Here is a 24,981-nt window from a genome sequence, read left to right as displayed (position 1 = left end):
AAAAGCAATGCAAAAACATATTAAGGTTTTGAGATATTTAAATGTTAAAAAGTAAGGTTTAGTTTGTCTTTATTTATTTTATACAATTATATTTACAAAGACTATATTACAGAATTATTCATTTAAAAAGTCAATTTCATTATGTGCACCTAAAGAATTATTCATAGAATGTATGAAATGACTCTGTTTATATTCTGGCCAAGATTTAAATTCTTTAAAGAGTTCCAAAATTTGTGTTGGCGTTAAATCTGCAAATTGTGTATATATCGTGTAATCTTTGGCTATCAATCTAATTCCACAGTCTGGTATCCATTTTCTAGAGACAAAGGAAATAGAACAACATGTAATTGTATGTAAAATAAATAAAAAGATATGTTTAAGATTCTCTACAACAGAAAAATATTTGAAACCGTACAGTTTTTTCTCATCATACTCACTCTAATGCAGGTATTACTCTGGAAGTACGTTTCAGCATATGATGTCTCACAAAATACGAAAATGTTATCCAATCTTCTTGTGATAATTGTAAGTAAAGGTCAGCTTTAGGTTCGAGTTTTATCACATACATTTGCTCATAATCTTGTTTTGCCGATAGACGAAGTTGGTTAAGCATAGGTTGACGTTTCTTTGCATGCCAAGGTATAAAAGCCTTTCTGTTCAATGTTCCCAGAAGTTCGTAATTAAACATTAAATGGAACATCACCTTTGTATAAGAGTACAATTTTTTATTAGCAATGGTATTATATCTCTAAAACAATTAAAATCAAATATTAATATAATTTAGTAAATATATTTTTAAATATACTTGAAAAAGGAAAAGACTAAGACCAATATACTAACGTGCCACAAGGATGGAAGTATTGCGATGTAAAAGACAGGTCTTCCATAGAACATAAAACCATTGCGATGGACTAAACTGTGTATAATAAATGTAAATAAATTTCTACTATCGCTTGCACCTATTACTTGCATATAAGTTTCATCTTTCCAGTTTTTATTCTTTTTTGCTTTGAACATATCTTGATATTTTTCATCATCAATAACTTTATCTTCATAAAACGACCTTGTTATACCAATAAGATCAGAATTTCTAGGGATTAGATTCACTTTTCCAGGATATTTTAAACAGATCATTTCCAGTACATTATATAATTTTGCATTTTTTTCATAAAGGTGAATTAATGGTACACCAACTCTCAAAAGTTCTCTCGTTAATATACCAAAACCAGGATTTAATTCGGCAACGTAACACATATTCGTCCTGAGATCATTTTTTATTAAAGAGACAAATTTCACAGCGGTATCTTTGTCAATCAGATATAATATATTTGTATTTTCTTTTTTATATTTCCATTTCATTGATTGAATAATATCGATTATATCTGGATTAACTTTCTGTATATAATTAAAAATGTCCGATGTTTCTTTATCATATAATATAGACTGTTTAATATATTGTAATACTTTGCTTTTCTTCTTCTTCACTTTCAATCCTGTTTCTTCAATCGATTCCTTCATTTCCATAGAATTAATAGTTTCTTTCTTATGTAAGCTGTCGTTAGTAAATGTCGCGTAATATGTATTTAAAATGTACCTATTTCTTCTTAACAACCAGGAAGTTATTACGGGTAAAAAACTTTTGTGTAACATTTATATTTGATATTTTATATTTGATCTATACAAAAGTAGAGAGTAATCTTAGAACAGTGTTCAAATAAAAAAAAACGATCATAAAGATATATATATATCTTACACTTCCTATTATTATTTCAATTTCCTTTCCTTCCAAACTATTTGGTAGATTGATACATTTCTTCCAATGTTTTGTTTATTCTTTTTTAATCAATTACTAAGTACCGAAAACCTCTATACGTGTATCACATGTTGCCGTTCACACAGTTCACAAGCAACTTAACCTAATCTAACCTAATCTCACTTTTAACGCATTACGTTATGGGTTACGCAGGGTTTTATACATTATCATTGTATCTGAGATAATTGTAAGTAACAAATATATTAATTCGTACAAAAATAATCATTACATAAACTATAAATCTCAAGCATTTCACACATTGTTTTTCTCTTGTATATTCTAGAATTTCCTCTTTCTCTCCTAACTAATATTAATCTTAGTTATATGTTCTTTTTCTAAAGTATGAAATATTTTAGTTTATAATTTATGATGGTTTATATAATGATAATTATATCAAATCATCTAGATGCAAGTCATGCCAACTGTAAAATTAAAATTGTTTTAATTATTAGATTATTAGATTATTATCCACATAACACAAAAATTGCAGTTACATTACAACAATGTTGCAACAACATTGTAATCTTGCAGCAATATTGCTACAATATAATTGCAATTTTTGTGTTATGTGGGTATTAAATAATTAATATTTTTGTAATTAGCTTTTTTTACAGATATGAAAAGTATAGATATTAGACATTATCTTTCTCAGCAACAAAGATAGCTTTATCCGTGATATTATAACATTGGCATTATCATCTCTACAAAGATTTCTAAAATGGCTCAAAGTGCTGCTTTACTGACACGCATAGTGGCATCCTCTGTATCTGCAACAATTCAAGCTGGCAAAATAATCCGAGATGTTTTAAGCAAAGGTGGATTAAATATTGTGGAAAAAGGAAAAAATGATCTGCAAACGGAGGCGGATCGTTGCGCCCAACGTTGTATCATAACTTCGCTCAGTCGACAATTTCCAAACATCACAATTATTGGCGAGGAAGAGCCATCTAGCTGCGAAGTGCCATCAGAATGGATCATTACAGAAGCGGATCAAGAAGTATTGCAATTAAACCTACCAGCCCATTTGGAGGACATTAATCCTAAGGACGTGTGTGTCTGGGTAGATCCTCTCGATGGTACTAATATTTTAATATGTATATAAAGAAAAATCCTGCATGATGAATAACACATTTGAATTTTTAACTTGCTTTATATACATATATATATATATATATATATATATATATATACATATACATATACACTATTACACTTTATATGTACTATAAATAAAACAAAAGTCAATTTTATTTATAAAAGAATTTGCGTTGCAGGTACAGCAGAGTACACACAAGGACTAGTGGAGCATGTGACAGTATTAGTCGGAGTCGCAGTCGGCAAAACGGCAATCGGAGGCGTGATACATCAACCTTATTATAAAAACGATGAAAACAGCACATACATTGAAAACGGCCGTACATTGTGGGGTATTGATGGTGCAGGATTTGGTGGATTTACACCAAAATTGCCTCCAAAGGAAAGAAGAATAATCACGACCACTCGGTAATTTTAATACTTATACTTTGATATTTTATTATGTTGAATATATATCGTATGTCTGTTTCCAGTTCACATTCCGACAACATTGTTCAAAGCGCTATAAAATCACTGAATCCCGACGAAGTGACACGCGTTGGCGGTGCTGGGCACAAGGTAATTGCGATTATTTTTAATTTTTATTGCGCACGATTTTGAAATTATTAATATATTCTTAATTAACCCAATTGAGATATTGTGTGTCTGGTTTGCAGGTAATTCTTCTGTTAGAAGGAAAAGCTCATGCATACGTATTTGCCAGTCGTGGATGCAAAAGATGGGACACTTGTGCACCCGAAGCTATTCTTTATGCAATCGGTGGTATTTTAACCGATCTTCATGGCGAACGTTATTCTTATAATCGAGAAACGACACATGTGAATATGAGAGGCATCCTAGCCACTGCACCTGGCCAATCGCATCAGTGGTATTTAAGTCGTATACCCGACGAAGTAAAACAAAAGCTACAATAAAGGACCTGCACATTTTTGGTCCAATAAATTATTTAAATAAAAACAAATTAAATATCTTAGCATTATTTAACTATAATGACCATGTATCTTAATTCTATTTAAAAATGTTGAATATTTATCCTGCACAATATACACATTCCATACAATTTTATATTTTTTGACTTTGTTTCAATGAACACCTAATTTGTAAGAAAAATTGCAAAGATGGCTATTCTCAAAACAATCTTGAAATAATAAAATTATGCACAAACATTTTTAATGAAAATATTTAATTAGTTTGTTTCTACCTTGTTAATCTTTTTACAAAATTATTAAAAATAAGTTAATTATAAAATTAATATTATACTGAATTAGTAAAAAAAATATCAGAGCATTATGAGCATCTTTTTTTTTTATATAATGGAAGAAACGTCCATTAGTATTATTAATAGTTTTTCAGAGGAGCATCGTCATTCATAGATTAAATGGCATATTAGGCAATAAATACGTTGATATACTGACCAGCAACCATTCCGGTTTTTCCGTCAAGTTATTCAAGTAGAAGGGAGAATAAAAGGCTCTGCAAAAAGCCTCAGTAAGTCAGTGTGTGTTTGCGCATCACCACGCATCACGCACCATCTAGCTTAGTAAATCGACAGATCCTGACTTGATTTTTACTTGTCCCACCACCAAACAAACTGGTTGTCCTTCAGAAATCGTGAAAGAGCGAGAAAAATAAAAGAACGAAAAAAGGTGAGAGATCAGATTCAAAGAGTTGACGCAGAGAAAATAAGAAGATAAGAAAACTTATTAAGAAATCAGTTAAGAATCAATTTATTGAATTTATTACAGAAATTCGGCAGAAACGATGAAACATTTTCTATTTGCAAAATTGTTTCTCTTGACAATATTTCTCGTAAACATTTATGAGAATTATGCTTATTCTCCTCCAGCAGCTACAGTGCAACCTCTTCATCCCACGGGATTACGCATATCTGTACCTGGTAAGGTAACAAAATTTTAATTACCAAATATATTTACGTAGTATATTTGACTTACTTTAAAAAAATAATTACCCTATAGTTTTATAACAATAATGAAATTATAAAACTTACAAGTGTATACATAGATATCTTTGTAAATTTATTTTAAATTGAAAAAATCTATAATTTAAATTACGACTACTTTGAGACTACTGCGTATCATGTGTCTAGCAATTAAATCATATTATAATCAAAATTATAAGATTGTGTGTAATCGATGCAACATACATTTTATTCTTATAGATAAATAATAAATTATTCTTATAGATGAACATGGAATTACATTGGTAGCCTTTCATGTAAAATTCAATGAAGATTTTGATGGCCTAGAAGCGGGACATATCGCAAAAGACATTCTCAAAGTTCGCAATGGACAATGGACTTACCAAGACCGCCACACTCAATTAAAGAGAGATGATATTATTTATTACTGGATTCATGTTGTTTATCAAGGTCTGGGTTATAATTTAGTTGATCAATCGTATCGAGTTATTGGTAAGTTGTGGATAAATATTTATCAAAATTAATCTTGTTTTGTAATGTTTTTTCTATTATCGCTGAAGTTGAATAGCGATAACAGATAAATGATGCAATCTTGTTGCTGTTTATTTACTATTTGATTTGATTTATCTTGAAATAATTTATTAAATCTTGAAAGAATTTATTTATTAAATGGAATATATAATGGAATTATTCGTGATTTTCTTAAATTTGTTATAATTCTTACAACTTATTTTATTTTCAGATTTTTACAATTACGACGGTACCCTGTACATCGGTGACACGGCTCAAAGTTCACAAAACTGCACAACAACATCGACCACATGGATCTTTGAAAACGACGGACGACGACAAGCCTGTCCACATCAACTCATTTTTGAAGAGAATTTCGATAATTTCAATAGCGCAAAATGGAATGAAATAAAACGTTTTGCCGGTTTGCCAGTACGTGTATCAGCGATAAAAGATTATTTTTAAAAAATTGATTTTTATTAAATTATTATATTATTTTTATTGCCAGGATTCTGAATTTGTCGTCTATATGACTAACGATGTAATGGATACAAGTGATGGAAAGCTACGCATTAAACCAATTTTACTTGAAACTAAATATGGCAGAGATTTTGTATCGCGTGGAAGATTAATTCTTGAAGAGTATGCGAATTAAAATTTTAAAAAGAAGATTAAAAATTAATATATTCTTTTTTCAGTTGCACAGGCGAAATTAATACAGAGGAATGCTCTCGTCAGGCTGCTGGTTCATTTATCTTGCCCCCTCTGATCTCCGGACGTATTAATACAAAAGGAAAATTTGAGTTTCTCTTTGGACGTGTCGAAATAAGAGCCAAATTGCCACATGGCGATTGGATATATCCTTGTAAGTTTATTATAACTTTATTATTGTTATTCTTAATTTTGTTTACTTGGATTTATCATTGTAAATGTGTGTATGTAGTGATAACATTGGAAAGCGTCGAGAATACTTGGCAATTGGGACTACATCGCGAGATTAGGATTGCATCCTCGGTTGGCAACGAAGAGCTGAGGACTCCCGAGGGTGAGATTGTCAGTGGTCGTATATTGACCGCGGGCGGACTGATCTCGTCCTTAAATGAAAGTAATGCGCATAGTGTTAATCGCATGAACCTGCTCAAGAGACAGTCGAGCAAACCCTGGTCAGACGATTTTCATATCTTCGAGATCGAATGGAAGAGTGGCCTCATTGTAGTAAAGGTCGATGGAGTGCAGTACGGCGAGCAAACTGTAGACGGATCGTTTGGCAAGCCGGTATTGAAATTGTATTATATTTTTCTTTGCTTAAATATGGGGACTTATATTGTTTACTTAGTTTTACTGAATTTTTTTGAATAATAAATCTGAGAGAGATTTTAATGATGTTATTTATTATGCAGTCATACTTGACTTTGGGCGTAGCTGTCGGAGGCATTCACGAATTTCAGGATCTCGTTACAAGCAGCGGATATGTCAAACCTTGGCGAAATGTCGAAGCAAAGGTACGTTATTAGATACTTAAGTTTAAATTTCTCATTTTTTAAAAGAATGTTTAAAAAAGCTATACTAAATATCCTAGTGATTTTGACAAATAAATGCAATTAACATGATTTTTTTTACAGGCGTTATACAAATTCTATCGCGCGAAAGATCAATGGTATCCCACATGGGATACCAAAACAGTGCTTCAAGTGGATTATGTGAAAGTGTGGGCGTTGTAAATACTTTCGTTTTCACGAAATACGACTACGTATAATCTCAAATACTAATCCGTCTTTATAAAATAACACGTTTTTATACATAAAACTTAACTCATATATATTATATCTTAGCAAACACAAAGTTACATGTAACGTGCTTGTTAGTTGTAATTTCCCACTCAATAATATAATTGTAATATAACACACGTGTTATATTACAATTACATTGTTGAGTGGGAAATTACAACTAACAGGTACGTTACATGTAACTTGGTGTTTGGTGGGATACAAGATAAGTAATAATTGTGATTGATTTGTACTTGATGATTATTTTTATTTTAGATTTCTAACTCTCTATCCTATTACTAACTTAGCTATAATAGTTTATAATTCTACCGATTGCATCAAATATCGCTTACGCTATTGCACTTTAAATTATTACTACGTTTAAAAGGAATTGGAGGTGACATCGAGAACGTACTAAATACAGGTTGCCTATTCAATCGAATGTTAGGACCAAGACCGTTCCCTAAGTGTTGAATAAGATACTCTCCGCGATATCCGAAGCGTTGTTGATAGGTTTTTGCAGCGCGTGGTCCATCTTCTGGTTTGAATTCGATATGCATAGGCTCATGTTCCATATTTATGAAGGACACAAGACGTAATAGACTTATGATACCGTTTTTGGTCCATTCCTGGATCTGCAATCGATTGGGCCAGAATTTTGGGATAATTGAAATATCGGGCCGATTGCTGAATAATGTTTGTGGCCACGTGAAGAATAATGATGTATCAAATGTCCTGGCATTTCGCGTCAACGTTCGGTCGCTGCACCATGCGCTTGTCTATTTAGAATGAAAATTATATTTTTAGTTTTATTAACAAGAAATTTAATCAAATCTATTTTACTAATTCAATACGCAATTAAACTGATCACTAATAATTGATTACAGGACATTTAATAACAAGTACACACACGCACACAAAAATATAATTACATAATAAAATTAAAATTAAAATTTCTCAAATTGAATTAGAGAAGCAAATAAACTTGTCTTTTTCTATCTGCTTAATATAAACCACTTACCGCGCAAAGGACAATTGTTAAAAGTACTTTATCAACATACATGATTTATCAAAGTTGCGTTCATTGCGAAAGCAAAACCTGCTGGAAAACAATCAACGACTGGCTTTATTCGAATTCCCTCTAGCTTTTATGCCTCTATATCCGATAGAAAATTCGTGATTCGAATTAAGTATCGATTCGCAAATAAGCGATTGTCATTCATGACAGGATTCAACGCGACTTTTTAAACTCTCGCGCGTCGTTAAACGTGCGATCGAGTTTTTACTTTCACTACGGGTATTGCAATAGACTGCGAATATTTTAAGGTTTATAAGTATACCGGATTACTGGATAAGTTTCATAGAGTAGTCATTCGGCGTCAGTAACGATACCATTCCTGGAGTGACCTGAGCCATGTATCAGAACCGAATACTGGTAGGTGTAATTAAAAAATTCATAAGGAATCAAATTAATCTCGAAAATAAGAATTTTCAAGTAGCGTTAATAAAAAAATTATTAAAAATATTAATGTGTAATTTAAATATTATTGCATAATTTTGTAATTACAATTACCTTAATCAAACTATCATGCATTTTTTAAAATAATCTCTTTACTTTTTGTGCATATTACATTATAGATGATTGTACTGATGACATTATTACTTCATGGCGAAATTAGTGTGCCAATTGTAGATGCTACAGCTCTTAAATATCTACATGATTTAATTCAGTATAACATCGCAGGTGTACCTATTGCGCACGAGGTAAATGTAAAATATACACGACATAATTTTATTTTACTCATTTCTCTTGCTTTACTTGCTTTTATGTAGAAAACGGAATGGGACTTTGATCCAGAAGTCGGTAAACAAAGAAAAATTCGATATGAACAAGAAAACGGACGTTATGGAGAATTAGCAATAGCAAAACTAGGAATGGGCATTGGATACAAAGGTCCATGGGGAGCGCCAACGAAAAGTTGAAACATTAAAACTACCGAGTAAATATATGTTTCTTTTAGTATAATATTATAATTTTGTTAACATGTTTAATCGAGTTGACCGTAAACATAATTTATCAAATACATCTAAAAAAATAAACATAATTTACTAAATATGTAAAAAAATCAAAAATTTGAGTGATAATTATTATTAATATTCACCAGATTTTAATTTGCGTCATTAACAATGACGATTGAGGATAATTAATGATGAAAAAAAATGTTTTTCTCTTATTTTAGCACTGCACAGACTTATATTTTCACCACATCCATTTTTCTTAAATATTTGCAGTTATTTAAAATAAGTGCATAGTTCTAAAACTTAATAAAAGTACTTATTAACAATACATTTTAATTATCTAATGACACTGATGGTAAAGTATGCAATGGAAAGTAATTAGAATTAAAAACCTGATTTTTTTTCTTGAAGTTTTTGTATTTTTTAGTACTTATACTTTAACGCGTATAACTTACAATCGCGCGGAAATATTTTATTTTGGATACTTTCGAAACACATAATTTCGGAAATTTCTTGACTGACGCTTCATGTGAAGCAATCAATGAATGTAGCACAAGGTATCTTCTCAGAACTTTCACTTTACAGGAAAGAATTGGTATGTGGTAGGGGAACGAAGAAATTTAGACTGAGTTCTGACGCGAATCTAGAACGTTGAATGTAGCGACTCGATCAACATTATCTTGTGATTTTTGTTAAATTGATTAGTAATTGATCTAACTAATGATTAATAATTGTTCTATAAAAAAACTTTTATTTTCAATATTTATTTCTTATTATTAATCAAGAGAACATTTTGATTCATTCACTTCCGGTTATTTGCCATGGCGAGTTTTATTTCTGTAAGTAATAAAAAATAAATTGCTAAACTAACAAACTGCAAATATATATTTTTTAATTTAAAGAATAGTTTTTCTTCTTGAATTAATCGCTTGAAAATTTAATTAATAATCTCCATCTGTCGCAACTTTCTAATTGGTAGGTTTGAACATATTGAATTTTAATTAAATTTCAATTGAAGCTCTTGTCATTAATATTTAACAAACAGTTTTGTACAAAAATATGTATGCATTAAGTAAAAAATAAAGTAAAAACTTTTGCTTTATTATTTTCCGAAATTTTGTTTTCCATTTATAGTGGCGGACTATGATCACATTGACAACTTTCGCTATCCTTTTCCTCGTTCGAATTGATGAAAGTATAGCTGTACTCGCGGAACCTCAAGCACCTAACTTTCAGTATTTTGAACGGCAAGTGAAACAAATATCTATCTCAATATTTACTTGTAGAATCAAAAAATAAACAAAAATTATTTATTGTAATATAAATATCTCTACAATTCGATTGTTATAATGCAGCAACTTTCCTAAGAAAATCTTGATTTAAAAGCGTCAAGTAAGTTTCATCTTTACTTTGTAGGCCAAAGTATCGCTATCCTTATTACGATGAAAATGGCAAAGGAAAGCTGCTATACGGCTATGGTGGACCGGAATTGTACCAATATAAAACATTTAGTGTTCTTGAAGGGATTCATTAATCATTTTGTTTAAATTCTTAGAAAATTGAATATAAAATATCTATAATACATACAACGTAACATATGCAAACATGTTATGATTAATTCATTAAATATACTCATGAAACATAATTCGAATATATCTATGCAACACACGGATATACCTTTTCAATGACACAATTGAACTATATTATTCGAATATAAATCATTATACTATTCAAAAAAACAGCAACATCTGTCGTTGGTGTAAGTTACATATTATCCTGCCAACAAAAGGGTACATTCGTAATTGTGAAATTAAAAAGAAACATTATAAGATCATTTATTTATCCTATTACAACTGTATTCTTAAATGCAATCGATTTGTGACTGGTTGTAATTACAATATGTTTATCTCTGTATGGTTCTTACTCGGTAAAATGCTGCATGATTCGCTTCCTCTAGCGTGAGTTGACTGACAATGAATGAACGATAGTGAAATTGATACTTGTCGAACGAGACTTAAAAACTGTTACAATATTTAGAAAAAGGTGTAAGATAGAATGTTTACGATGATTCAGTGCAAACATTGCTTTGGACTGCAGTCTCTAAGACTATATTACAGGTAGAATATATTATTAAAAGTCATTGGTCTATCAAACGTGCATGGAATGTGCAGTAGCACTGCTACCATCTATGAAACGGTGATTTATAGTCTTATTGTAAGGACAATAATGAAATATAGTTTAATAGTATACAGTCTATATAACTTACTACATCAAAATGTTTTCCTTCGGTTTTTTTTTCTACGTGCACAATGTGCTGGAAAAAATAGAATCGACAGTTTATAAATGGTAAAAAAAACTGCAATCACTGCGCAATCGATACACTAGAATTGTCGTCGAAAGAATATTATTCTATTTTGTAATAGAGGTGCACAAGTGACGAAGTTACGAACGCGCAAGCACAATCGAGTAGATGTGAGTTAGTGAGACGTAATGTGTTTATTATAAATGAACGCGATCGACTGCATATTGACGTCGAGCGATATTTGATACGTTTATTCATTATGATCTTTGTCCGCCTTGCTCTCGCCGGCAGACTGTAACTGTCATACAAAGTCCATTTCGAACTTGTTATAATACTGGCCATTGACGCGACGTCTTTGCAATTGCCTTTCGATAAATTTTTTTACCTCACTGATGACGAAGACGCTCGATGTCAACGCCGCCAGGAATAGAAGATCTGAAGATGAAAAATAAACATATGTTTACTAGATTACAAGAAGTATATATATATATATATATATATGTGTGTGTGTGTGTGTGTGTGTGTGTGTGTGTGTGTGTGTGTGTGTGTGTGTAAAATCTTTAACGATATCGCTAGTATGATACCTTTTGCCGTGAGTGCTTCAGTCTGAAATATTCTCTGCAACGGAGGGAAGTAGATCACGAACATTTGACCGATGACAGAAAGCGTTACGGCTACCAGGAACATTTTATTACTCCACAGACCGATTGTGAATATGGATTTCGTCTGAAATGAACGCGTATTTTTCAAGCTCTATGTAATGTTCTTTTTCTTTATACAATAACAATCTGAAAATAGTGAAATCTCACCTGTGACCTACAACTAAGAGCATTGAACATGTCGAAGAATACAAAGCAAGTAAATGTCATGGTAGTATCTCTCGCAGTATTCCCATTAACCATCTGAAAATTAAGTATATGTATATAAGTACAAAAAATTATACATTTATCAAAAAAGCATTACCTCTCTGTTATACACCCATAAAGTGCCAAGAATAATGATGCTAGCAGATAATAAGACATTAATTATAAGATGACGCGTAATCATTGGCTCCTTTGTATTTCGTGGCTTTTGTTTGAGAACGTCCTTATCAACCGGTTCTACTCCAAGACTGTACACAGAAAAAAATTAATGCATACGAAAGTTGCGTAAAGAATATTTAATGAAACATTAAAACAAAATTTGTTAACTTACCTTTGAGCAGGTGGCCCATCCATAATGATGTTGATCCACAATATTTGCATAGCATTCAAAGGATTCGGAATACTCATCAATGTTGCAAGAGCGATTAGAGAAAGCGCAGCTATGCTGGTACTCAATTGGAATCTGACAAAATTGCGAATATTGTGAAAGATTCCCTTTCCCTCTTCGATCGCCGCGCTAAAATGAGTAACAATATGAATGATAAATGTCACATTAATTTACATATCTTAAAAATTGATAACCAATATATTATTTACATAATAGTTCCAAAATCGTCATCGACCAAAATCATATCGGCTGCCTCCTTGCATACATCAGTACCGTTTTTACCCATAGCAATGCCTATATCAGCCTTTTTTAACGCAACTCCATCGTTTACACCATCACCTGTCATACCAACTATATTGCCGTTCCTTTGTAAAGCTTTTACGATACATAGTTTGTGTTTTGGTGTTACTCGGTAAAATACACTAACACTATTAATACACTGTTCCAACTGATGCTCAGACATCATATCAATCTCATCTCCTGATAGTAAACGATTATGAAGCGTGTCCAAACCAATCATACTAGCTAAAAAATAATTAAATTTTTTATAATTCAATTCGAATCGTAAATATTTATTTATCAAAAATGCGACCATTTGTTATTTTAATATACACTTCTCGCAAAAATTAAAGGAACAAAAAAATTTTCTAAATTTTTTGCCAATTTTCAACAGGCTGTATTTTAGTGAAAAATGGTCGTACAGGAAATAAAAAAACATAGCTTTTGAAGCTTGAAGACTCTAGTTTTAGAATTTTTTGGTTAAAAATTTTTCTGAGCACCGGTAGCCATGCAATTCTTGGATAAAGCACGAAGAAAAAATTTTCAAAATTTTTTACATTTTTTTTTTCGCTCTACGGGCATGAAAAAAATTTTTCGAGCTAAACCAATGCATAGGTCGCATAGCCTGTTCATTCAGCTTCAATTTGCTTTTTTCGGAAGTCAGATACGACTATTTGTCTTCGAGATATCGAATTTTGAATGCAAAAGGACCCTTTTTCACTCAACTGCCGATATCTCTGAAACTACTGGTCGCCTAGCGAGCTGACGAGCGGTTTCGTTTTCTGCAGAAAATTTCTTACAAAAATCTGTCATGGTTGATTGAAAAAAAAATTTTGTCCCATCTGAAACGGTAACGTGAAAAAAGAGTAAAAAAATGCCATTTTCCCCTTTTTTGGTAAATCGACTGTGTCTTCGACAATATTGGGGCAAAAGCTTAGGTTAGAAGAAAATTTTACAGTCTAATGTACCCCAAAGACCCCCCTAAATTTTTAGATTGATCGGTTCAGCGGTTTCTCCGGACCGATTGATTGAAATTTTGAAAAAATTAAGGGAACAAGACTTTGTTCCTTAAATTTGACCTAATCTTTTTAAAATTCTTTTTACTCAATTTTGAGTTTTTTGAAGATTGAGTAACAAAAAAAAATCCAAAAAAATTTTTTCAAAAATTTCGAAAATTTCCAAAAAATTTTTTTTTGAAAATTTAAAAAAAAATTTGAAAAAAATTTCTTTTTTTTCGTTTTTAAGAAAATCAAACTTTCTGACGAAAATTTTGATTGATGATTGATTTACCGCCGGCATTAGCGTTATCCAAAGCATACCACGTGGAGGTTGCACGGTCGGATTTACGCTTCTTTTGTGCTTACGCACGTGTGTTAATGATTCTTCGAAAAAAATGAGACCCCGTGGTTCGTCAGCTCCACAGTATTTTGCGACTCCAAACTCATTTTCTAAAGTGTGTGTGTGTGTGTGTGTGTGTGTGTCTCGTGTTCAGTATCGAGTGTTCCCGCCTCTACTCCTAATCACAGCTTGCAATCTTTGTCGCATATTCAAAATGCAATTTCGGATCATCTGTTGAGGGATCTGACGCCAAATTCTTATCAAAGCGTTCTCTAATGCTGCCAAATTATTCAGATTCGGATAATTTTGACGCAATCGGCGGCCCAATATGTCCCAGACGTGCTCTATCGGATTCAGGTCAGGACTCATTGCAGGATGCCTCAACAATGTAATGTTTTTGAATAAAAATTTTTGAAAAAATTTTTTTGGATTTTTTTTTGTTACTCAATCTTCAAAAAACTCAAAATTGAATAAAAAGTAAAAAAAAATGAAATTATTGAATTTTAAAAAGATTAGGTCAAATTTAAGGAACAAAATCTTGTTCCCTTAATTTTTTCAAAATTTCAATCAATCGGTCCGGGGAAACCGCTGAACCGATCGATCTAAAAATTTAGGGGGGTCTTTGGGGTACATTAGACTGTAAAATTTTCTTCTAACCTAAGCTTTTGCCCCAATATTGTCGAAGACACAGTCGATTTACTAAAAAAGGGGAAAATGGCATTTTTTTGCTTTTTTCACGTTACCGTTTCAGGTGGGACAAAATTTTTTTTTCAATCAACCATGACAGATTTTTGTAAGAAATTTTCTGCAGAAAACGAAACCGCTCGTCAGCTCGCTAGGCGACCAGTAGTTTCAGAGATATCGGCAGTTGAGTGAAAAAGGGTCCTTTTGCATTCAAAATTCGATATCTCGAAGACAAATAGTCGTATCTGACTTTCGAAAAAAGCAAATTGAAGCTGAATGAACAGGCTATGCGACCTATGCATTGGTTTAGCTCGAAAAATTTTTTTCATGCCCGTAGAGCGAAAAAAAAATGTAAAAAATTTTGAAAATTTTTTCTTCGTGCTTTATCCAAGAATTGCATGGCTACCGGTGCTCAAAAAAATTTTTAACCAAAAAATTCTAAAACTAGAGTCTTCAAGCTTCAAAAGCTATGTTTTTTTATTTCCTGTACGACCATTTTTCACTAAAATACACCTGTTGAAAATTGGCAAAAAATTTAGAAAATTTTTTTGTTCCTTTAATTTTTGCGAGAAGTGTACTATTATTTATGTATTTATATACCTATCGCAGCTGCAGTTTCCTTAGCATCACCAGTTACCATCTTCACTTTAACACCACTGTTTATCAAAATGCTAATAGATTCACGCACGTATGGTCTTGGTGGGTCACAGATACCAACCAGACCGACGTAAATTAGATCTTGTAATGAAGAGCCGCGTGCCAGCCCAATTACTATAATCAAATTGGTATGTACAAAAAATTACAAATTCTAATTTGTTATCCATTTATTACTAAGCTTTATAAAAAGAATAATACCTCTCAATCCTTGTTGACCAATATCATACGCTTCTGTTAAGAATTCCTGATCTTTCTTCTGACTAAGGGGATACACTTGACCGTTCTCGTAATATTTTGTACATTGCGGCAAGATTTTCTCCATAGCACCTTTCACAAAGTATATTTCTTTTTTGTTCTAAAATATAAAATTATAACATATGTATTTGACATTTTAAAGTAAAACGATTCCATTCATCAATTTCATTCTCAAGGAGAATGCAGCTTTTTACTTTAAATTTACCTCGCCAAACTTGGGCGTACATTTCACAGCCATCATCTTTTGCTCGGAAGAAAATGGATATTCTTGCAATCGTAGATATCTATCAGGGACACCGTACATTCCAAATTTCATTGCCACTGCTATCAGAGCGCCTTCCGTTGGTTGTCCCAACAGAATGTCATTCTGTATGATAGCGTTATTACACACGCAACCTACTTCCAACATATTACTGATAGCGGAGTGTGCGAGATCAGGATTGTCACACTTCCGTATATGTACTTCTCCCACGTCGTTATATCCTGCTCCAGTAACATCTGCAATGTAACCCTCCGACGTAACGAGAATCGTAGCAGTCATCTCATTCTTCGTGATCGTACCAGTTTTATCAGAACATATCACATTTACACAGCCTAAAAATAAAACAAGTTTCTTCTTAGTATTTGAAACTTTATATGAAAGATTCAATAAAAAATTTTTTTTAATAATTTAATCTATTATAATTAAAATAACATTTTTTTAAAATTAATATTTTAACCTACCGAGAGTCTCAACGGTTGGTAATTTCTTCACAATAGCTTTTCTCTTAACCATTCTCATCACCCCCAACGCCAATGTTACAGTCACAACAATAGGTAGGCCTTCCGGTATAGCTGCTACTGCCAAGCTTACACCAATGGTAAACATCTCAAGGATAGCCTTACCTTGGATCCAGCCCAGTAGCATGATAATACCAATAATGCAGAAGGAATAGAAGGACAGCTGAGTACCTAAAATGTCCATGCTTCGCTGTAGTGGAGTCTTTGGTGCCTCCTCAGCCTGCATCATCGAGAAAACCTCCCCAAATTCACTCTTTTCTCCCGTATTCACTACAATTCCCTGTATTGCGCGATATTGCAACATAAGTTGTTGATAGAGCGCAATTATTCCCAAAAATTTTATATATAGTTTGAACAAATAGTTTATACCTTGCCGTTCCCACAGCGCACTAAAGTGCCCATAAAGGCGATATTTCTCTTTGACGTCAACCCATTAGTTTTAAGCAAAGGGGCTGTCGACTTTTGCGCTGGTTCAGTCTCTCCAGTAAAGCTACTCTCGTCAATCGCCAGATCTATAGCTTCAAATATTCTGATATCAGCAGGTACTCTGTCTCCAATATTTAAATACACTATATCACCAGGAACTAAATTACGCGCGAGAAATGTTTCTACACGGCTCTCTCTCAAGCTGAAACAAAATATTGGGATACAATTGTAATGTAATGTTAAACTATCTATAATTAAATAAAATATGGAACAAAGTAAAAATTTGATAAAGAATATTTTTGGCAATAACTCTCAGTCGGGATTTCATTAATTGTAAAACATATAGAACTTTAAGAAATTTCATAGAAGTAAGTTTCACCTTCTACAGAGTGCAACGACATATTATATCTTCTTCATTAAGGGAAAGGAATTCTGCATGTATAAAGGGTTATATTCTCCAAGGACCATACTTGTAAAGAATTGTAAAGAATTTAGAATTTAGATACACGCTACCTCAAGATCAGATTAATATTCAGCATAATTATATACTATATAGTGACTAATAAAGCACGTAATAAGAAGTAAAAATCTATTTACCAATGGCATATTGGTGGTACCAATTTATTCAATTCTTCTAAAGATTTCTCTGATCGGTATTCTTGTACAAATGCAACTGTCACCACTATTATGATAGCCTACAAAGGAATGTATCAGAAATACAACATTGATTTGGTAATGTCTATTAAATTTCAAGGATAATAAACATTTATATCTACTTACCACAGTAATACTGACAGCATCGTCGAATTGCTTCATGCATATACTAACAAATGCAGAGGCAAGTAGGAGGAGAATCAATGGATTCTTAAACTAAAAAAAAATAAATTAAAACAAATCTAAGTTATATTAAACATTGTAGCATTTATTTGTATGTACACTCAAAATTAAATAAACTTGGGGAAATTCATACTTGTTCGATATATTTCTTCCATGGTGGATCTTCCTCCTTTACAGTGAATTCATTAAAACCCGTTAATTGTCTTCTATGGTCAGCCTCTTGCCACCTGAGTCCCGTTCGTACATCGACATGTAATCTAGCTGCTACCTCTTCTGCACCAAGACTAGCTGATTCAGCGGTTGTCAACCACATCTCGGAATCCTGTTCTTTACCCTTAAGAAACATTGTCGCTACTTACATAAATAAATTTAAAACTCTGCACGAGTTGTACATTAGAACGTAAATTTAATTGCATTGTAAACACAAAACCATTAAATTTAAGTAAGCGAAAGACATTGTGGCACATTGAATATGGAAATAGTTTGGCGATTAATTGAGAACGGTGCGAATTATTCGTTTTAATTTCAATGCCGCGTCGCGTTTATGTTGCTTTTCATCGTCTTGTCATCAGCGCCAAATTGGGATACCTTGAGCGTTATCTCAGTATCACAACTGTGTGTGAAAAAAAATGCGTATATACCGAGGCGGTATATGTATATGTTCGAGCGTAGGTAAAAAATCGTGATAGCAGAATAAAAGCAGACAAATTATCGATTAAAGTGCGATCAACGAAGAAATGCATCAACGTCGAGACGAAATAACAGATGCCTAACCTCGCAGTGACAACGATGATCAATCTGTCAATACATTTCCGAACAAATATTGACAGCGGCGAGTCAAGGACATGATCGGGGACGCGGGTGGATATCACAAAAACAGGTCAACGAAGAGGCAGTATATTTAAATAAACAGAGAAGTGCTCTCGAACGATCTGGCTACGTAAACGTGAGAGACGCACCACGCCACCAGATCGGGCGGATTGGCGCCATCAGGCCTGATCAGGCAACGGCGAATACTGTTGCTGTCATTGCTGTCAATCGAGTTCGCGTTTCGCGATCGTGATGTCAATGCCGGTCTCTCCTTTCCTTCTCCCGCATTTTTTTTTCTTTTCGGGGTCGTTACGACTGACTTAGACGCCCCTACGCTGGAAATCGATCGTGCACCCCAATGCAAAGTTGAAAAGACAAAAAACTAAAAATTTTCTGCTTTTAGCGTTACCCAGAAAAGGAGAGATACAACAGATCTTCCATCGTTCGTGCAGCCCTGCTGGCGTGAACTGCCATCGCTGCATAGCACCCTCTAAATTTTGCGCCCCCTTCAAATTTTGCGCCCTACGCTAGAGCCTATACTGCGTACTGCCTAGGCTGCGTTCCGATATTCACTGCCAGTATTGAAATTCTACAGTGTATGTGACGTAAACTATAGATTTTCAGTACTGGCAGTGAATATCGAAACGCAGCCCTAGTAACGCCCCCGTCTTTCGTTGAACTTTACGTTTGTTTTTTATTTCTGCACTGCTGCACTAGTGCAATAAGTTAGAAAATGAGAAAAAATATATTTGTCTTATTCTAACTTATTGCACCAGTGCAGCAGTGCAGGAATAAAAAACAGACCTTTTATGTGCTCTGATTTCCTGCAAAATCGTGTCACTTACGTGTATATACATGTCCAGTCCCATCAGTTCTCACATACAAATTCCACGAAGAGCAATGAATTACAAAAAGCGCAGTCGAAAGCCTGACTTTGTATACTGAGAGTACTCTTGAGAAAAAAAGACTAATAAAACTTGCCCATACGAAATACGAATACGGTGCCACTTGTATTTGCGCTTCGTTTTGATTTATTGAGAATTTCTGTTTATTTACATGACGTTGCAATTCCACAGCGCAAGCGTGTAGCTGTATTTTTTTCACTTGAAACGAAACGTACTCTTGCATGAGCTATTAGGGAGGAGCGAGAGGAAGCACAGTGAGGGACGTATATACATGTTAAGGCGTTAACGGGTTATTTAAACATTTTTCGACATGTAGACCGTTAGAAACGCATTATTGTCGATCCAAATAATCGGGACGCTTCGCGTTCTGATCATTTGGATCGCGTTGTATAGGTATCTTTTATATTACTCTCCTTGTAATCTATTCGCAATGCTCTCATTTTCATGTCCTTGTTCACATATAACGTGACGAACATTTCCTTGTAACATACGAGTTTCATGATTACGTAAGCACCACGATTATAATTCACGATATCCAACTATAATTATATGTACACTGAGAAAAAAAGTAATTGATTCAACAAAACGTTTAAGTTGCGGGCTGTCAACAAAAGATATACTTATACAATAATATTTGCTGTTAACGCAAGTGCAATAATGTTGATTGGACTATGTATTTATATTGCAATACCATATATTGCTGTATTGAATAGATTTTTTCTTGGCAGCCCGCAACTAAAAAATTTTGTTGAATCAATTTTTTTTCTCTGTGTATATTCACTCACATGTATCATGTGTTTGTGTGTGTATGTCTAGTTGATATGTTTTTCTGAAAATTTATTTTTTTCTTTATCCTATTTCCATTTTTAAAAATGGATGAAAAGTTAAAAGAAAATTGAAATTCTTTGATATCCTGGAAACATGATCAAATTATCGATTATTTAGGAACGTGCCGTTGACGAGCGAATTAAACTTCGCGCCTTTCCCGCGGGGAAACAAGAGTCTGGTCTTCAAAGAGGGAAAAGTGTAACACGATGAAGAAAGAATCAAACTGAAGTAAGTTGTAAATTTAAATATCGAAAACTAGAGCCGAGAGAAGCGATGTTTTGGAACACATGACATAAAAAGTAAAAAACAACTCACTTCAGCTTGGTGCACTCGGAAACTAACATATAAGAAAATAAAAACTAATATATGAAAATATATGAATCTAATATGAAAATATATGCGCAACGACAATTATCGAACCAACAACTATCGGTAACCGTGTACGGAATAGCGGCCCTGATAAGTTGATAACTTGGTTGGATATCGGAGCTGCGAGTTCTAACTAACTTCCATCTAACTTTTTACTATATAGTATCGTGGAAAGAGAAACAGGTTTAAATATACTTTATCAAGCGTATTCGAAATTAAATAACTTAATTAATTGTAATACACGCGCAGAAAGGCATGCATGTATATCAAATGATTTATAATTACATATGCCTAATATACACACACACACACACACATACATACACAATATTATCAAGAAATCAATATAGAGATTAAAATAAAAATGTATAATACAAAAACAGAAATATATAAACATATATTGTTTCGAAGCTTTCTCTTTGAAATTGTAATAAATTCAAAAAATATGTCCAATTGTATATCCTTTCACACAACTTATAACTATACATCAATAAAGGGGAGAAAGTATTACATCCCACGTAACACAAAAATTGCAGTTACATTATAGCAATGTTGCAACAACATTGTAATCTTGCAGCAATATTGCTACAATGTAATTGCAATTTTTGTGCTATGTGGGATCAAGTCATGTTACACCAATCTAAATATTGGCATACAGTGAGGAATTATCTGTGTACACGCATCATGTATACGAAAAGAGTATTCTCGTTTTACGTTGTTCAGAGTCGCCAAACGTTTCATTCCGTAGTTGGGCTCACCTCGTCTAGTGTCGCATTTTCGTCGTTGTGTTCCTTGTCGTCGTTGCGGATCTCGAGACCGGCGTCCAAAAGCTGTTCGTACTTGGCTTGATTGCCGGTGTCTCTCATCGCGGAGAGGAGTGTCTTCTCTCAGCACCGCGGCACCACTTCACGCTGTTTTCTTAAGAAGAAGAACCAGAAGAAGAAGAAGAAGAAGAACGGCAAATGACGACTTGATGACTCCGGGGGATGAAAGCACTACCAGCTGACCTGATACCACCGAAATCGTGCGCTATCGATTCGCGTCCTCTCTCCTCTTCTCTCTTTCTCTCTCTATCTCTCTATCTATCTCTTCTGATCCGATTCACCAAGGAAAATGGAAACTGCGTGTTGCATCGTCTTCCTCCCTTATATCGCTGTACGAATGAAATAAAACAACAGCGCAATTTTAATACACGTCACTGACGTTCTCCTTCCCAAGTCTGTTTTATCGGACGCGATTTCTAATCACGCGAGAAGGCCGAGGGAAACAATCTCGCGAAACAATCCAGCTTTACATAAATTTTTAGTAGACTTTGCACATTTACTAATTGAAAGCGCATTCAGCATTCTAGTTTTTTGCTAATTATTTGTATTTTATCTGTCTCGGGTGTCGCAAAAAATGTATCGAGTGTTACTCCAGATCTATCGTCTTTTATTTATAAATTCTTTTTTCAATTGAAAACAGATTCAATTTATACTAAGATCATTTTTTTCAACAAAAATGGAAGATTAATATTGTAAATTTCTAAAATTTATTTCTTTTTTTTCATAAAATTCTCTTTAGTTGCATTATACTCGTCTATGTCATACATCTGTTTTCATCCTTAAATATTTTTACAGATGCAGTTTACTATCCTAGATAAAGAGTCCAATTGAGTTTAATTCACTCTTGCTATCCAGACGTGCAATTTTTAAATTAAATACAAAGAATACACCGAGATATTTTAGGCGACAAGGTGATTAAGCTTTTGTCAAGAACAATTTTCCAACAATACGCATATTGTCACATAACTTTCTTTAGAATAACAACAAATAATCCAAGGTATGTACAATTCATGTAATAATAACGTTTAATAATTACATTAATACAATGAAAGATTTGCACTTATGCCAAAAATTCTTAAATATTTAATATTCAGTTTGCAATTAAATCCACGATGTTAAATCGATAAGGGTAAAATGTAAAAAATTGTGACAAAATTATCTACATACGAACTTAGATATTTTAAGAACAATAATGGAGTAAAATGTCACCAGCTCGATAAAGCATGAAAGGCAAGGGCGCATTTAAAATGTTTAAGCATACGCTATCGATCAATGACAACTGATGTGTTGTTTGCTAAAGACATACCGAGCAGCTGTTCTATTAATTTTCACTGAATTATAATGCAGATTCTTCCATGATGAATCCGAAATTAATTTTTCCTCACAGAAAACTTTTTGTACGACTTATGAATATTTTTGTTTCTCATAGTGAATTATTCTGTTATCAAACATTTACACGATACATCAGCATTGTGTAAATGTTTTCGTAATTCGAAACGAGAGATTATGCAAATGATAGTTTCCACTCGTTAAGTTCTTATCATTGAAAAAAATAATAAAGTGCAATTGAAATGGAACATTTTTTATATTTGCATCTTTTGCATAGAATTAATAATAATAATAGTTTTTAATTGAGATAAATTTGATAAATTATATCACAGTTTTAAGATAGTTTAGAATAATCCGCACATTATTATGTGTTGCATAAATAAGCGATATTAAAATTACGAATTTATGTAACTTAATTTTTTTTGAACTTGTATTGCTTTCTGTATAGTTGTACGTCATTTTAGTGATTGTTACTGCGACAAAATTTATTATTAATTAGATCTGTTATCTGAAAAAAAAAATGAATCTAATATACTTAATTAATAACGTTAAATTTTCTTAATCTTAATAATTATTAAAAGAGGAGTGCTCTGATAACGTTAAGTTCATAACTCTCTTAGTGTAACTGTTAAAGAAAACAATGCAATGATCACAATGATCATCATGTAGATTGGTACAACAAATCTATTAATTTTATTGCTTTATTAGAGCTTTGCACAACATTTTACATCATTATCATGGCACACAAATCTGGAGACATAAGCAATATTGCATAATATTGATTTTGTTTGTATTTAAAACATTGTTTAAAATCTTTCAAAAGCGATAAAGGAAAAAAATTTTATAAAAATTAAAAAATGTTAATCTTTATATTTATTTTGCAGTAGCACGATTTTTATCAAAGATTGTCAGGATAAAAAATAGTTCCAAAAGGGTTTGCACATAAAAATTATAGGAAATGCTTTAGATACTGACCACTTGACAAATGGCAGCAGAAATCAATTCATCGTATGACAATTGAATTATAACAATGCTAGGCTAATTAATTTTTACACAATTACAAAAAATCTTTATTTTTTTAGATCGTAATATAAATGAGTAAAATAGGCAGTAATACACTATAACTATGACTGATGGATATTGATAGAATTTTCCCGTGAAATTCAACCCTCAATGTATATTTAAGCATTCGAGCTTCAATTGAGAAGAGAAAAAAGAAAGACATTGAAGCAAAATCTGATTAAAAACGGTATATCCATTCGGATTGAAGTGCCGGGGTGATCGAACGTTTCTAGAAGCTCCCAAAGCGTTGACGGAATTAAATCTATTACAAAACTTAAACAGCTTACATGCGGACATCGGAGTCGTGACGTGCACATAAATACGTGTACGATTACGCGTTTCTCTCCTCAGGTAAAAATCAATAACACGGCTGTGCGACGTATGTGGTGCACGTACGTATACCCGGTGATCCGCGGAAAACCACCTGGAGCCGCGGTTGCCAACGTTTACCTTATCGTGTGACAGCTCGTGGATCGCCGGTTCCCCGCGTCTAGCGAGAAGCGAGAGTCCAGAGGAAATCGATCCCGGCCGGGACTGATGCGGGTTAAAAAAAAAAAAGAATTATAAAACACGCAGTCCTCACACGCACGACACGTCCTCCACACGAGCGAGAACGCCGCACTGAGTCAATAGGTATGTCGTGTGCCCTCGCGAATTCGGCCGCGGTCCACTTTCGTCGCACACGTCTCTCGAGCACTTGCCACTTGCCACTGCCGTCACCGCCACTGTCAGTTGCCACCTCCGTCGCCTCCGTCGCCGTTGTTCGCGGACGGAAGGTCGATCGACCCAACCGGACCGACGAGGAGACGTACCGGACCGCGGGTGCGCGAAGGGGAATCACGCCGATCACGGTTCCCCCGGGCCCCGGCTTGTGACAAGTAGCGCCGCACTACTGACAGACTG

The 24,981-nt window shown here is 33.4% G+C and overlaps 7 protein-coding genes across 12 annotated transcripts; 4 read left to right on the top strand and 3 right to left on the bottom strand.

The window, feature by feature from the left end:
• Nucleotides 1-52: 52 nt before the first annotated feature.
• On the bottom strand, nucleotides 53-1,895 carry LOC105828895 (dimethyladenosine transferase 2, mitochondrial). 3 transcript variants are annotated; one of them, XM_012667461.2, is made up of 4 exons: nucleotides 1,754-1,895; nucleotides 841-1,675; nucleotides 438-748; nucleotides 53-316 (listed from the first exon to the last, which is right to left on the bottom strand). In XM_012667461.2, the coding sequence occupies exons 2-4, from the start codon at nucleotides 1,648-1,650 to the stop codon at nucleotides 115-117; spliced, it is 1,323 nt and encodes a 440-aa protein (XP_012522915.1). In that variant the 5' UTR covers nucleotides 1,651-1,675; nucleotides 1,754-1,895; the 3' UTR covers nucleotides 53-114. The 3 variants fall into 3 exon arrangements, with proteins under 3 accessions (XP_012522915.1, XP_036146163.1, XP_012522923.1); XM_036290270.1 differs by lacking the exon at nucleotides 1,754-1,895 and having other exon boundaries at nucleotides 841-1,686; XM_012667469.3 differs by lacking the exon at nucleotides 1,754-1,895 and having other exon boundaries at nucleotides 438-703; nucleotides 841-1,686.
• Nucleotides 1,866-4,087, top strand: LOC105828911 (3'(2'),5'-bisphosphate nucleotidase 1). 2 transcript variants are annotated; one of them, XM_012667480.2, is made up of 5 exons: nucleotides 1,866-2,000; nucleotides 2,416-2,889; nucleotides 3,088-3,316; nucleotides 3,382-3,466; nucleotides 3,565-4,087. In XM_012667480.2, exons 2-5 carry the CDS (start codon nucleotides 2,532-2,534, stop codon nucleotides 3,820-3,822), a joined length of 930 nt encoding a protein of 309 aa, XP_012522934.1. In that variant the 5' UTR covers nucleotides 1,866-2,000; nucleotides 2,416-2,531; the 3' UTR covers nucleotides 3,823-4,087. The 2 variants fall into 2 exon arrangements, with proteins under 2 accessions (XP_012522934.1, XP_012522952.1); XM_012667498.3 differs by having other exon boundaries at nucleotides 1,875-2,000; nucleotides 2,428-2,889.
• Nucleotides 4,088-4,187: 100 nt separating this feature from the next.
• LOC105828985 (beta-1,3-glucan-binding protein) lies at nucleotides 4,188-7,144 on the top strand. The gene is made up of 9 exons (XM_012667595.3): nucleotides 4,188-4,554; nucleotides 4,654-4,805; nucleotides 5,112-5,339; nucleotides 5,590-5,789; nucleotides 5,866-5,999; nucleotides 6,056-6,222; nucleotides 6,301-6,632; nucleotides 6,758-6,859; nucleotides 6,980-7,144. Exons 2-9 carry the CDS (start codon nucleotides 4,670-4,672, stop codon nucleotides 7,076-7,078), a joined length of 1,398 nt encoding a protein of 465 aa, XP_012523049.1. The 5' UTR covers nucleotides 4,188-4,554; nucleotides 4,654-4,669; the 3' UTR covers nucleotides 7,079-7,144.
• Nucleotides 7,145-7,366: 222 nt separating this feature from the next.
• LOC105828953 lies at nucleotides 7,367-8,243 on the bottom strand. The gene is made up of 2 exons (XM_012667555.2): nucleotides 8,145-8,243; nucleotides 7,367-7,902 (listed from the first exon to the last, which is right to left on the bottom strand). The coding sequence occupies exons 1-2, from the start codon at nucleotides 8,184-8,186 to the stop codon at nucleotides 7,462-7,464; spliced, it is 483 nt and encodes a 160-aa protein (XP_012523009.1). The 5' UTR covers nucleotides 8,187-8,243; the 3' UTR covers nucleotides 7,367-7,461.
• Nucleotides 8,244-8,450: 207 nt separating this feature from the next.
• On the top strand, nucleotides 8,451-11,396 carry LOC105828965. The gene is made up of 3 exons (XM_028194992.2): nucleotides 8,451-8,558; nucleotides 8,762-8,887; nucleotides 8,957-11,396. The coding sequence occupies exons 1-3, from the start codon at nucleotides 8,538-8,540 to the stop codon at nucleotides 9,104-9,106; spliced, it is 297 nt and encodes a 98-aa protein (XP_028050793.1). The 5' UTR covers nucleotides 8,451-8,537; the 3' UTR covers nucleotides 9,107-11,396.
• On the top strand, nucleotides 9,900-11,396 carry LOC105828975. Its single transcript, XM_012667586.3, has 3 exons — nucleotides 9,900-9,981; nucleotides 10,277-10,389; nucleotides 10,559-11,396. Exons 1-3 carry the CDS (start codon nucleotides 9,964-9,966, stop codon nucleotides 10,674-10,676), a joined length of 249 nt encoding a protein of 82 aa, XP_012523040.2. The 5' UTR covers nucleotides 9,900-9,963; the 3' UTR covers nucleotides 10,677-11,396.
• Nucleotides 10,277-24,668, bottom strand: LOC105832179 (calcium-transporting ATPase type 2C member 1). Of its 3 annotated transcripts, none has more exons than XM_036290261.1 (16): nucleotides 24,529-24,668; nucleotides 21,622-22,016; nucleotides 18,085-18,285; nucleotides 17,895-17,984; nucleotides 17,712-17,809; nucleotides 17,058-17,316; nucleotides 16,632-16,968; nucleotides 16,114-16,502; nucleotides 15,852-16,008; nucleotides 15,597-15,767; nucleotides 12,905-13,220; nucleotides 12,639-12,824; nucleotides 12,408-12,555; nucleotides 12,254-12,346; nucleotides 12,029-12,170; nucleotides 10,277-11,879 (listed from the first exon to the last, which is right to left on the bottom strand). In XM_036290261.1, the coding sequence occupies exons 2-16, from the start codon at nucleotides 21,727-21,729 to the stop codon at nucleotides 11,746-11,748; spliced, it is 2,829 nt and encodes a 942-aa protein (XP_036146154.1). In that variant the 5' UTR covers nucleotides 21,730-22,016; nucleotides 24,529-24,668; the 3' UTR covers nucleotides 10,277-11,745. The 3 variants fall into 3 exon arrangements, with proteins under 3 accessions (XP_036146154.1, XP_036146155.1, XP_036146156.1); XM_036290262.1 differs by lacking the exon at nucleotides 24,529-24,668 and adding an exon at nucleotides 24,366-24,501; XM_036290263.1 differs by lacking the exons at nucleotides 21,622-22,016; nucleotides 24,529-24,668 and adding an exon at nucleotides 18,726-19,345.
• Nucleotides 24,669-24,981: the final 313 nt, after the last annotated feature.

This window comes from Monomorium pharaonis, chromosome 7 (genome assembly GCF_013373865.1).
Source record: "Monomorium pharaonis isolate MP-MQ-018 chromosome 7, ASM1337386v2, whole genome shotgun sequence".
NCBI lineage: Eukaryota > Metazoa > Arthropoda > Insecta > Hymenoptera > Formicidae > Monomorium > Monomorium pharaonis.
This window is presented reverse-complemented; position numbering and strand designations above follow the sequence as displayed.

Coding starts and splice junctions, on each gene's coding strand:
- LOC105828895 (XM_012667461.2), bottom strand. CDS start 1,650: ATGTTACACAAAAGTTTTTTACCCGTAATAACTTCCTGGTTGTTAAGA. Junction 749..840: donor TACTTCCATCCTTGTGGCAC/GTTAGTATATTG, acceptor TAATTGTTTTAG/AGATATAATACCATTGCTAA. Junction 317..437: donor AGAGTAATACCTGCATTAGA/GTGAGTATGATG, acceptor CTTTGTCTCTAG/AAAATGGATACCAGACTGTG.
- LOC105828911 (XM_012667480.2), top strand. CDS start 2,532: ATGGCTCAAAGTGCTGCTTTACTGACACGCATAGTGGCATCCTCTGTA. Junction 3,317..3,381: donor AGAATAATCACGACCACTCG/GTAATTTTAATA, acceptor GTCTGTTTCCAG/TTCACATTCCGACAACATTG. Junction 3,467..3,564: donor TTGGCGGTGCTGGGCACAAG/GTAATTGCGATT, acceptor TCTGGTTTGCAG/GTAATTCTTCTGTTAGAAGG.
- LOC105828985 (XM_012667595.3), top strand. CDS start 4,670: ATGAAACATTTTCTATTTGCAAAATTGTTTCTCTTGACAATATTTCTC. Junction 6,223..6,300: donor TGGCGATTGGATATATCCTT/GTAAGTTTATTA, acceptor GTGTGTATGTAG/TGATAACATTGGAAAGCGTC. Junction 6,860..6,979: donor GGCGAAATGTCGAAGCAAAG/GTACGTTATTAG, acceptor TTTTTTTTACAG/GCGTTATACAAATTCTATCG.
- LOC105828953 (XM_012667555.2), bottom strand. CDS start 8,186: ATGTATGTTGATAAAGTACTTTTAACAATTGTCCTTTGCGCG. Junction 7,903..8,144: donor TAACAATTGTCCTTTGCGCG/GTAAGTGGTTTA, acceptor CATTCTAAATAG/ACAAGCGCATGGTGCAGCGA.
- LOC105828965 (XM_028194992.2), top strand. CDS start 8,538: ATGTATCAGAACCGAATACTG. Junction 8,559..8,761: donor TGTATCAGAACCGAATACTG/GTAGGTGTAATT, acceptor ATTACATTATAG/ATGATTGTACTGATGACATT. Junction 8,888..8,956: donor GTGTACCTATTGCGCACGAG/GTAAATGTAAAA, acceptor GCTTTTATGTAG/AAAACGGAATGGGACTTTGA.
- LOC105828975 (XM_012667586.3), top strand. Junction 10,390..10,558: donor AACTTTCAGTATTTTGAACG/GCAAGTGAAACA, acceptor TTTACTTTGTAG/GCCAAAGTATCGCTATCCTT.
- LOC105832179 (XM_036290261.1), bottom strand. CDS start 21,729: ATGAGAGACACCGGCAATCAAGCCAAGTACGAACAGCTTTTGGACGCC. Junction 18,286..21,621: donor AAAATGCGACACTAGACGAG/GTGAGCCCAACT, acceptor ATGTTTCTTAAG/GGTAAAGAACAGGATTCCGA. Junction 16,969..17,057: donor TGCGCTGTGGGAACGGCAAG/GTATAAACTATT, acceptor CGCGCAATACAG/GGAATTGTAGTGAATACGGG.